The sequence below is a fragment of the Tachysurus fulvidraco genome, chromosome 15 (assembly GCF_022655615.1).
Source record: "Tachysurus fulvidraco isolate hzauxx_2018 chromosome 15, HZAU_PFXX_2.0, whole genome shotgun sequence".
Classification (NCBI taxonomy): domain Eukaryota; kingdom Metazoa; phylum Chordata; class Actinopteri; order Siluriformes; family Bagridae; genus Tachysurus; species Tachysurus fulvidraco.
This window is the reverse complement of record NC_062532.1, coordinates 23,516,755-23,527,233: the sequence shown is the minus strand read 5'-3', so window position 1 is coordinate 23,527,233 and position 10,479 is coordinate 23,516,755. Positions and strand designations below refer to the sequence as shown.

Sequence of the window (10,479 nt, the reverse complement as noted above, 5' to 3'; positions counted from 1 at the left end):
ACACTGAGGTCAGAGTAAAGACACACACTGAGGTCAGAGGGTAAAGACACACACTGAGGTCAGAGTAAAGACACACACTGAGGTCAGAGAGTAAAGACACACACTGAGGTCAGAGAGTAAAGACACACACTGAGGTCAGAGTAAAGACACACACTGAGGTCAGAGTAAAGACACACACTGAGGTCAGAGTAAAGACACACACTGAGGTCAGAGTAAAGACACACACTGAGGTCATGTTGAGAAGATTAGCCAGTGTGTAAATCTTACTTCCTTAATCTCACCAAACTATATGTAAATAAAACTTCATATTCAGCACATTATTAATGGCAGATAATAAAAATAATCGTATTAATCATCAGATCAGTGAAGAGAATCAGGGGAGTACAGATCACAGTGCAGCACTTTGTTCCTCAGGGGTTTCTGCTGTTTTTAATTTGAACTGAAAGTGAGGAACAATTTTCACCACCGAGAGCGACAGAAGGGGGGGGGGGTTTCTCTGGTTCATTCTGTAGAATAATCACACTGACACACGTAATGTTATTGGTGTGAAAACGTCAGCGTTGTCTCAAACAAGTCAGCTGTTTATACAGGATACAGCTTACAGACACCTTGTGTTTAACAAGACTCACACACACACACTTTCTCTCACACACACACACTCTCACACACACAAACACAGACACTCACACACACACAGACACTCACACACACACGCACACAGACACTCTCACACACACACAGACACTCTCATACACACACAGACACTCTCACACACACAGACACACTCACACACACACAGACACTCTCACACACACACAGACACTCTCACACACACACAGACACTCTTCCCCTTTGGTTTAAATAAAAAAAAAAAAATGATGGAAATAAACACATGGACATGTTTTTTTTTTTTTGGTTGGTTTTTTTAACTAACACTGGATAACTTACACACAAAAAATCCAAAACAATATGATCAGCATCAACAATATCAGAACACACACACACACACACACACACACAGTGAGGGGAAAATAAACACGTTAATACCAGCAGTTCTCGGGATAACATCTCACATTCTCCATGGTGAATGAAGTGCACATGCAGCTCCAGGAGACACGGCTGGTTCTCCAAAACACACACGATCCGACTCAACACCTGAATTATTAAGCCCTTCAGGAGTCGGCTCACGTGTGCATCTAACTCGACTTAATCCCATGCTGAACGGCCAAAGTAATGAGATAATATTACAAATGATGAACAATCTCACAGCACATACTGTTAATACGACTTGTGTCTCACACACACACACACACACACACACACACACACACACACACACACACACACACACACACAAGGTTGTGCGAGGTGTTTAAACATAGTGTGAAGGTTGAAGCATCGATGGAAAAATTACAACATTTATTTCAGTGTCACATCACACAGGATCAAACACACACACACACACTCCACCTCTCATACACCCCACACCCTGCTATATCCAAGAACACACACACAGCCCAGATTCCCACACACATACACGCCCACAGATCCTGCATTCTCCCGTCTTTCACTGTACAGCCTGCTCGTTCCCCGTGCTGCCCGAGTCCTGGGGCTTCATCACATCTGGCAGCTCTGGAGGACTGGAGAAAGTGTCCACACGCAGAGGTTCAAACACTTCGTCTGAGAAAAACAGAAAACACTTCGTCATTAAAACGGAAAAGTGTGTGTACACACACAGGGAAGTTTACATCTGAATAAATGTCTTGAGAATGAAGATGTTACTAAGAAGAACATTAATGATATAGTATGGATGTTGATTGCCATGGTAACAGTACATTCGGTTAAATACATCGGTGAGTTGAATGAGGACGTGTTTTGGGATACGTGACACGATGAATAACGTTAGCTCGTTTAAATTTCATCTTCATGACAGTGTTAGATGACAAGGCGGGGTTTACTGATCTGCATATTCATATTCTTGTCTGATGTTTGAAATCAGAGACACGTGAACTGACCGCTGATGCGGAAGGCGAGTCCCACTGTAGCAGGAGCCTGAGGTCTCGCTGTCTGGTTTGTGAAACCGTAATCTCCAAGTGTCTTACTGTCTTCTAACAACATGTCATCCTGCAGAGGAGGGGGGGGGGGGGAGAGAGAAAGAGAGAGAGGGGGGAAAGAGAGAGAGAGGGAGAGAGAAAGAGAGAGAGAGAAAGGGGGGGGAGAGAGAGAGGGAGAGAGAGAGAGAGAGAGAGAGAGAGAAAGAGAGAGAGAGAGAAAGAGAAAGAGAGAGGGGGGGAGAGGGAGAGAGAGAGAGAGAGAGAGAGAGGAGTATATATAAGGTTATCGTCCACAGGACAGGAAATAAAGAAATAAAGAGAGTACAAATTAACAAAAGAAAGAAATATAAAAACTGATAAAAAAAAAAAACAGAAGAAAGGTAACCAAAAGGAATGTGTTTGTGAGCGAGAGATTTCCCTTCACTGCTGAGACAAATAACAGAATAACAAAATAAGTTGTTTATCAACTCGTCAAATAACATTTTAACCATCTGGAGCAACAGTAATAGAATGTTGGAGAGCGCATCTGCTGCGTGTGCAAGAAAAAGCGCGTCCGTGTCAGTGTGCACGCGAGAGAGAGAGCGTCCGTGTCAGTGTGCGCGCATGAGAGAAAGAGAGCGTCCGTGCCAGTGCGCGCGAGAGAGAGAGCGTCCGTGTCAGTGCGCGAGAGAGAGAGAGAGCGTCCGTGTCAGTGCGCGAGAGAGAGAGAGCGCGTCCGTGTCAGTGTGCGCGCATGAGAGAGAGAGAGCGTCCGTGTCAGTGTGCGCGCATGAGAGAGAGAGAGCGTCCGTGTCAGTGTGCGCGCATGAGAGAGAGAGAGCGTCTGTGTCAGTGTGCGCGCATGAGAGAGAGAGAGAGCATCCGTGTCAGTGCGCGAGAGAGAGAGAGAGAGCGTCCGTGTCAGTGTGCGCGCATGAGAGAGAGAGAGCGTCCGTGTCAGTGCGCGCGAGAGAGAGAGCGTCCGTGCCAGTGCGCGCGAGAGAGAGCGTCCGTGTCAGTGCGCGCGAGAGAGAGCGTCCGTGTCAGTGCGCGCGAGAGAGAGAGCATCCGTGTCAGTGCGCGCGAGAGAGAGAGCGTCCGTGTCAGTGCGCGCGAGAGAGAGAGAGCGTCCGTGTCAGTGTGCACGCGAGAGAGAGAGCGTCCGTGTCAGTGTGCGCGCATGAGAGAAAGAGAGCGTCCGTGTCAGTGCGCGCGAGAGAGAGAGCGTCCGTGTCAGTGCGCGAGAGAGAGAGAGAGCGTCCGTGTCAGTGCGCGAGAGAGAGAGAGCGCGTCCGTGTCAGTGTGCGCGCTTGAGAGAGAGAGAGCGTCCGTGTCAGTGTGCGCGCATGAGAGAGAGAGAGCGTCCGTGTCAGTGTGCGCGCATGAGAGAGAGAGAGCGTCTGTGTCAGTGTGCGCGCATGAGAGAGAGAGAGAGCATCCGTGTCAGTGCGCGAGAGAGAGAGAGAGAGCGTCCGTGTCAGTGTGCGCGCATGAGAGAGAGAGAGCGTCCGTGTGAGTGCGCGCGAGAGAGAGAGCGTCCGTGTCAGTGCGCGCGAGAGAGAGCGTCCGTGTCAGTGCGCGCGAGAGAGAGCGGCCGTGTCAGTGCGCGCGAGAGAGAGCATCCGTGTCAGTGTGCACGCGAGAGAGAGAGCGTCCGTGTCAGTGCGCGCGAGAGAGAGAGAGCGTCCGTGTCAGTGCGCGAGAGAGAGAGAGAGCGTCCGTGTCAGTGCGCGCATGAGAGAGAGAGAGAGCGTCCATGTCAGTGCGCGCGAGAGAGAGCGTCCGTGTCAGTGCGCGCATGAGAGAGAGAGAGAGCGTCCATGTCAGTGCGCGCGAGAGAGAGAGCGTCCGTGTCAGTGCGCGCGAGAGAGAGAGCGTCCGTGTCAGTGCGCACGAGAGAGAGAGAGAGAGTCCGTGTCAGTGCGCGCAAGAGAGAGAGAGAAAGAGAGCGTCCGTGTCAGTGCGCGCGAGAGAGAGCGTCCGTGTCAGTACGCGCGCGAGAGAGAGAATGTCCGTGCCAGTGCGCGCGAGAGAGAGAGAGCGTCCGGGTAAGTGCGCGCAAGAGAGAGCGTCCGTGTCAGTGCGCGCGCATGAGAGAGAGAGCGCCCGTGTCAGTGCGCGCGAGAGAGAGCATCCCTGTCAGTGCGCGCAAGAGAGAGAGAGAGCGTCCGTGTCAGTGCGCGCAAGAGAGAGAGAGAGCGTCCGTGTCAGTGCGCGAGAGAGAGAGAGAGCGCCCGTGTCAGTGCGCGCGAGAGAGAGCATCCCTGTCAGTGCGCGCAAGAGAGAGAGAGCGTCCGTGTCAGTGCGCACAAGAGAGAGAGAGCGTCCGTGTCAGTGCGCGAGAGAGAGAGAGAGCGTCCGTGTCAGTGCGCGCGAGAGAGAGAGAGCGTCCGTGTCAGTGCGCGCGCGAGAGAGAGAGCGTCCGTGTCAGTGCGCGCGAGAGAGAGAGAGCGTCCGTGTCAGTGCGCGAGAGAGAGAGAGAGAGAGCGTCCGTGTCAGTGCGCGCAAGAGAGAGAGAGCGCCCGTGTCAGTGCGCGAAAGAGAGAGAGAGAGCGTCCGTGTCAGTGCGCGAAAGAGAGAGAGAGAGCGTCCGTGTCAGTGCGCGAGAGAGAGAGAGAGCGTCCGTGTCAGTGCGCGAGAGAGAGAGAGAGCGTCCGTGTCAGTGCGCGAGAGAAAGTAGAGGACAGTAGAAAGAAAGAGGTCCGTTCAGGTGGCACGATGAGAAGAAAGGCAGTGTGTTGGAGCGAGAGATGTCCCGTGTCACGTGAGACGACGCAAGAGAGAGAGAAGCTCGTGTCAGTCGCGCGGAGAGAGACGATGTGGAGACGAGCGTGCGCGTGTCAGTGCGCGCGAGAGAGAGAGAGGAGAGCGCCGTGTCAGTGCGCGCGAGAGAGAGAGAGAGCGTCGTGTCAGTGCGCGACGAGAGAGAGGAGAGCGTCCGTGTCAGTGCGCGCATGAGAGAGAGAGAGCGTCCGTGTCAGTGCGCGCGAGAGAGAGAGCGCGTCCGTGTCAGTGCGCGCGAGAGGAGAGAGCGGCCGTGTCGGTGCGCGCGAGAGAGAGCGTCGTGTCGTGCGCGAGAGAGAGTGCGTCCGTGTCAGTGCGCGAAAGAGAGAGAGAGAGCGTCCGTGTCAGTGCGCGAAAGAGAGAGAGAGAGCGTCCGTGTCAGAGCGCGAGAGAGAGAGAGCGTCCGTGTCAGAGCGCGAGAGAGAGAGAGCGTCCGTGTCAGTGCGCGCGAGAGAGAGAGCCGTGTCAGGTGCGCGCAGAGAGAGAGAGGCCGTGTCAGTGCGCGCGAAGAGAGAGAGCGACCCGTGTCGGTGCGCGCGAGAGAGATGCGCCGTGTCGTGCGCGGAGAGAGAGCGGCCGTGTCGGTGCGCGCGAGAGAGAGAGACGCGTGTCGTCGGAGACAGTGTAGTGCGCGAGAGAGAGAGCGTCCTGTCAGTGCGCGCCGCGGGAAGAGAGCGTCCGTGTCATTGCGCGCGCGAGAGGAGAGCGTCCGTGTCAGTGCGCGCGCATGAGAGAGAGAGCGCCCGTGTCAGTGCGCGCGAGAGAGAGAGCGTCCGTGTCAGTGCGCTGCGCGAGAGAGAGCGTCCGTGTCCGTGCCCGTGAGATCGTCCCTTGTCTGCGCGCGCGAGTAGAGAGCGTCCGTGTCAGGGCGCTGCAGCGAGAGAGAGCGTCCGTGTCAGTGCGAGCGGAGAGAGAGCGTCCGTGTCGGTGCGCGCGAGAGAGAGCGTCCGTGTCGGTGCGCGCGCGAGAGAGAGCGGCCGTGTCGGTGCGCGCGAGAGAGAGCGGCCGTGTCGGTGCGCGCGAGAGAGAGCGGCCGTGTCGGTGCGCGCGAGAGAGAGCGGCCGTGTCGGTGCGCGCGAGAGAGAGCGGCCGTGTCGGTGCGCGCGAGAGAGAGCGGCCGTGTCGGTGCGCGCGAGAGAGAGCGTCCGTGTCAGTGCGCGCGCGAGAGAGAGCGTCCGTGTCAGTGCGCGCGAGAGAGAGAGCGTCCGTGTCAGTGCGCGCGAGAGAGAGAGAGCGTCCGTGTCAGTGCGCGCGAGAGAGAGAGCGTCCGTGTCAGTGCGCGCGCGAGAGAGAGCGTCCGTGTCAGTGCGCGCGCGAGAGAGAGCGTCCGTGTCAGTGCGCGCGCGAGAGAGAGCGTCCGTGTCAGTGCGCGCGAGAGAGAGAGCGTCCGTGTCAGTGCGCGCGAGAGAGAGAGCGTCCGTGTCAGTGCGCGCGAGAGAGAGAGCGTCCGTGTCAGTGCGCGCGAGAGAGAGAGCGTCCGTGTCAGTGCGCGCGCGAGAGAGAGAGCGTCCGTGTCAGTGCGCGCGAGAGAGAGAGCGTCCGTGTCAGTGCGCGCGAGAGAGAGAGCGTCCGTGTCAGTGCGCGCGAGAGAGAGAGCGTCCGTGTCAGTGCGCGCGAGAGAGAGAGCGTCCGTGTCAGTGCGCGCGAGAGAGAGAGCGTCCGTGTCAGTGCGCGCGAGAGAGAGAGCGTCCGTGTCAGTGCGCGCGAGAGAAGAGAGCGTCCGTGGTCAGTGCGCGCGAGAGAGTGAGCGTCCGTGTCAGTGCGCGCGAGAGAGAGCGCGCCCGTGTCCGTGCGCGCGAGAGAGAGAGCGTCCGTGTCCGCGCGCGAGAGAGAGAGAGCGTCCGTGTCAGTGCGCGCGAGAGAGAGAGCGTCCGTGTCAGTGCGCGCGAGAGAGAGAGCGTCCGTGTCAGTGCGCGCGAGAGAGTGAGCGTCCGTGTCAGTGCGCGCGAGAGAGAGAGCGTCCGTGTCAGTGCGCGCGCGAGAGAGAGAGTCCGTGTCAGTGCGCGCGAGAGAGAGAGAGAGAGAGAGAGAGAGAGAGACAGCGTCCGTGTCAGGGTGCGTGAGAGAGAGAGCGATCACCTTGTACAGTCTCTGCTCCTCAGGCACTCTCTTCAGTATACCCTCCACGATGCGCTTCAGCTCATACACTGTGGTCGACTCCTTGGCGTCTGTGAAGATGGTCGTCTTGTGACGTCGGATCATCAGGAACACGTCCTGGGAGAAAGAACGAGACGTCACTTTACTATTTTTCTCACGCTGCAGGTGAAAGTGGATCAGTGCGACTGTGTGAAGTCACATTACATTGGAATTAGTTCCTTTCACTTTAAATCTCATGAGGACTTAAAAATAATTCATGTTTAACAACAAAGACATTATTAATGCTTTAGAGAAGCTTTTTATTACAGAATCTGAGACAGAACTGAGATTCAGTTAGAAACATTTAGTCTGTTCTGCATCGTGAACAACAATCATATGAATACAAACAGCGGTAACTTTTTATTCACACTTTTTGTATTTATCCTAATTTTTAATTGTTTATTTTTTTCCTTATTTATCCTTTTATTGCACTTTCTCTGTTCATTACAAGTAACAGACGTAAAACACGTTTCACTACGTGTCGATTTACGAATTAAATCGATTTTCCCTCCTACGTAAAAATCAATCTGCAGATTGCAAAGAAATTGTTCAAAACAAGGTGCTGCACTAAATTAGTCGTAATGCAACAGACTTTAAACACACTTTGCAGCGGGATGTTGTGTGTTCTGCGTCTGACGCCACAAAACCGCACCAATTCCATGACACATGACACTGTGCCTTTCTTGGGAACGACTTCTTCCCTGTTCGCTGCCATGTTGCTTGTGTATCTCTATGGCAAACGCGCGGGGGGAGGGAGGGCTGAGCCCATTCGGAACTACGGAAGCCCAGAGGGGAACGTCAGCGGATGTTAAAGAGAAAACCGATTTTCATTCAAACAAGTCGACGTAAACTACAGATTCGAGTTATACAGATCCGATATATAAGCATAAAAAATGGAATGCAATTTAGGAAAATAAATAAATAAACCAAAGCAAGACAGATAAATAAAAAAGTATAAACTACATAAAAAAACTATATAAAACTATATATGTACATTATTAACCACATATAACCATTATTTCCTTCCCTCTCTCACTCTCTCACACACTAACTCTCACACACACACTTAATAAATGAAATCCTGTCCAATCCAAAGTTAAATAAATCGCAGCATTTAAATTAATTTCCCTGACTTTGAAGTCCTGCTCTAACCTGTGAACTGTAGAGGTGTGTGTGCTGGACCACAGCCCCTCATGGAAACATCACTAAAATGACTGATTTAACCCAAACTCGTATGAACCTTATCGATTTATCCGACAGGTCGGCTTTAATAAGACTGTTTGCTCTCTGTCTAATCCATCACCAGACATCCAACACACAACGCACGCTGTACCAGGTAATCAGTTTGAGTTGTCTACACAAAAGGTGTCCTTTAAGTATAAATTAGAGTTCACTCTCGAAAGTAAAGGATGTTAGAGAGAGAGAAGAGATTTCCCTTTACTACTGAGACAAATAAAAGAATGGGTTGTTTATTTGGGAATTTATTAATGTTCCTGATCCTTACCGTTTAAATGTTTACTGTTCTCATGCCAGATATGTGTGTATGTTCTCATATATGTATGTGATATATATGTATGTATGTGTGTGTGTGTATATATAATATATATATATGTACTGTCTTATGTATGCTGTATTTACTGTCTATGTATGTGTGTAGTATGTACTGTCTTATGTATGTTGTATGTATTGAATGGTATTTGCTTTCCTGAAAGGTTTCTTTTCGTCTGCTTTAAACTGCTTATATGTATGTATGTATGTGTATGTCTGTACTGTCCTGTATGTGCTACACGAGCCCCTACAGAGAACACAAGCACCCACCATAACACTCGTCAAGCACTTACACGCCTATGATAATAAATGCTGCTTCTGAAACTGACATGTGTGTGTAAACTAACCTTTGTGTCTGCCGTAACGTACAACGTCACACGGCCACATCCAAAAAGTCTATCAAGCTCATCAAACACAACTATCAACGTTTCGCGTCACAAATCAGTACACTAGCGACAGTTAGATCTTTCTCTTTGACAGGAAGCAGAGATATTGTATAATAGAACTAATTAACGGAGACGAGTAGCTAGTTGAAGAGAGTAAGAGGTGATGAGCAAAGTGAGCAACGTTGAAGAATAGAAAGCGAGTACGAAATTGGTTTAAAGCAAAAGAGACTGAGACTTTTATGGATTACACACACACCGTACAGTCCACACCGCTGAGAGGGTGTAAACAACACGCTGTAATGAAACACACTATTCTCTTTCCTGTCTCCCTAGGTAACCTCTCTAGAACGTTTATATCTAGACTCTATATTCGACTCCTGTCACAGAAAAGCACTTCTATTGTGATGCCCGGTAACAATTTAAGCATCGACTAGCCTATGCTACACTGCAAAGCTAAGCTAACTAGCTGACAGTCACCCAGCTGGTTCGATCGTACACGCTCATTCGATTTTAATTTCCTACCTTTAATCTCAAACGTGTATAACTATCACTATTTACCATTACTTTGTGAGCGAGCACAAAAGCATTTACGGCGTCTTCTCAACTAGCTAAGCTCCAAGCTAAGCTAGCTAAGCAGCTACGTTAGCGTGCGTATAAGGGAATCTGCGTTCGTCAGCGCGTTTCTGACCATAATCCATTTCGACCAGTCCGAACAATGGACTTAAAAATCCTGACACAAGAACACAATCAAAGGATCAAACAACAATTGCAGATTAAAGAATCAGACACAAGAAAAGTGTATAAAACCCGTAAGATATAAAATGACACACCGTGCCTGAGGTGTTTTTTGTTTATTATTATTATTTTTAAGTGTTTATTAATACTAATCCTCACGGTCGCATGTAAAATCTCTGCGCTGCTAGTCTTCCTCTTTCCTCTTCATGCTGCACAATGCAACCGCAAACATCACAACACAAAGCGTTTCGGCAGCCCGTCCGATCGCCGCTCCGTGTTGTTTGCCCTCCTTCGCGGGTCACGCACTACAGGACGTCAAGCGATACTAGTAAGAGCGACGAGTACCGTCTTGGCTCCTTGTGCACTTTATAGATGTTTAGGGGCACTTAAATTTTAGGTAAATACCACCGAGAGCGGAAGTACAGGTTTCCTTGTTTGTGATCGCGATAAGAGCGTTGGCCAAATGGTGTTTAACACCGAGCATCTAAATGGCTTTTAATTACCGCGGTGTGAATTTAAATTATTTAATCAACTACTCATAAAGATGATAAATGCTCCCTTTACACTAAAAGCAAAACACAAACATGCCCAAACTGCTTAGCAAAATATACACATCATACATGAATAGTGTACATACAGTTTGTTAATTATACTGTTTAATAACTTTCGAGTTTAAAATCGAAATATTTGTTTAAATAAACAACTAAACAACTATTTTATAGAAGTCTTTGGTTTTTGTGTATTCCATGTGTAACTACTACTGAAAACTGATTTAGTGAGTAAGTTCTAATTAGAAGCTTAGATAACAGACTAGCTAATTACAGCTGGATCCTGATTTTTATTTCTAGGGGTCACAT

General features: G+C 50.5%; 1 protein-coding gene across 1 annotated transcript; it reads right to left on the bottom strand.

The window, feature by feature from the left end:
- Nucleotides 1-537: 537 nt before the first annotated feature.
- On the bottom strand, nucleotides 538-7,061 carry LOC125138703 (elongin-B-like). Its single transcript, XM_047800802.1, has 3 exons — nucleotides 6,897-7,061; nucleotides 2,016-2,124; nucleotides 538-1,680 (listed from the first exon to the last, which is right to left on the bottom strand). The coding sequence occupies exons 1-3, from the start codon at nucleotides 7,017-7,019 to the stop codon at nucleotides 1,568-1,570; spliced, it is 345 nt and encodes a 114-aa protein (XP_047656758.1). The 5' UTR covers nucleotides 7,020-7,061; the 3' UTR covers nucleotides 538-1,567.
- Between the last annotated feature and the right edge of the window lie 3,418 nt (nucleotides 7,062-10,479).

Bases quoted from the DNA above. Each gene is read 5' to 3' on its own strand.
- LOC125138703 (XM_047800802.1), bottom strand. From the start codon at position 7,019: ATGATCCGACGTCACAAGACGACCATCTTCACAGACGCCAAGGAGTCG. The intron at 2,125-6,896 runs GTGATCGCTCTC...CCTCCTCTGCAG, and splicing joins AGGAGCAGAGACTGTACAAG to GATGACATGTTGTTAGAAGA. The intron at 1,681-2,015 runs GTCAGTTCACGT...TGTTTTTCTCAG, and splicing joins ACTCGCCTTCCGCATCAGCG to ACGAAGTGTTTGAACCTCTG.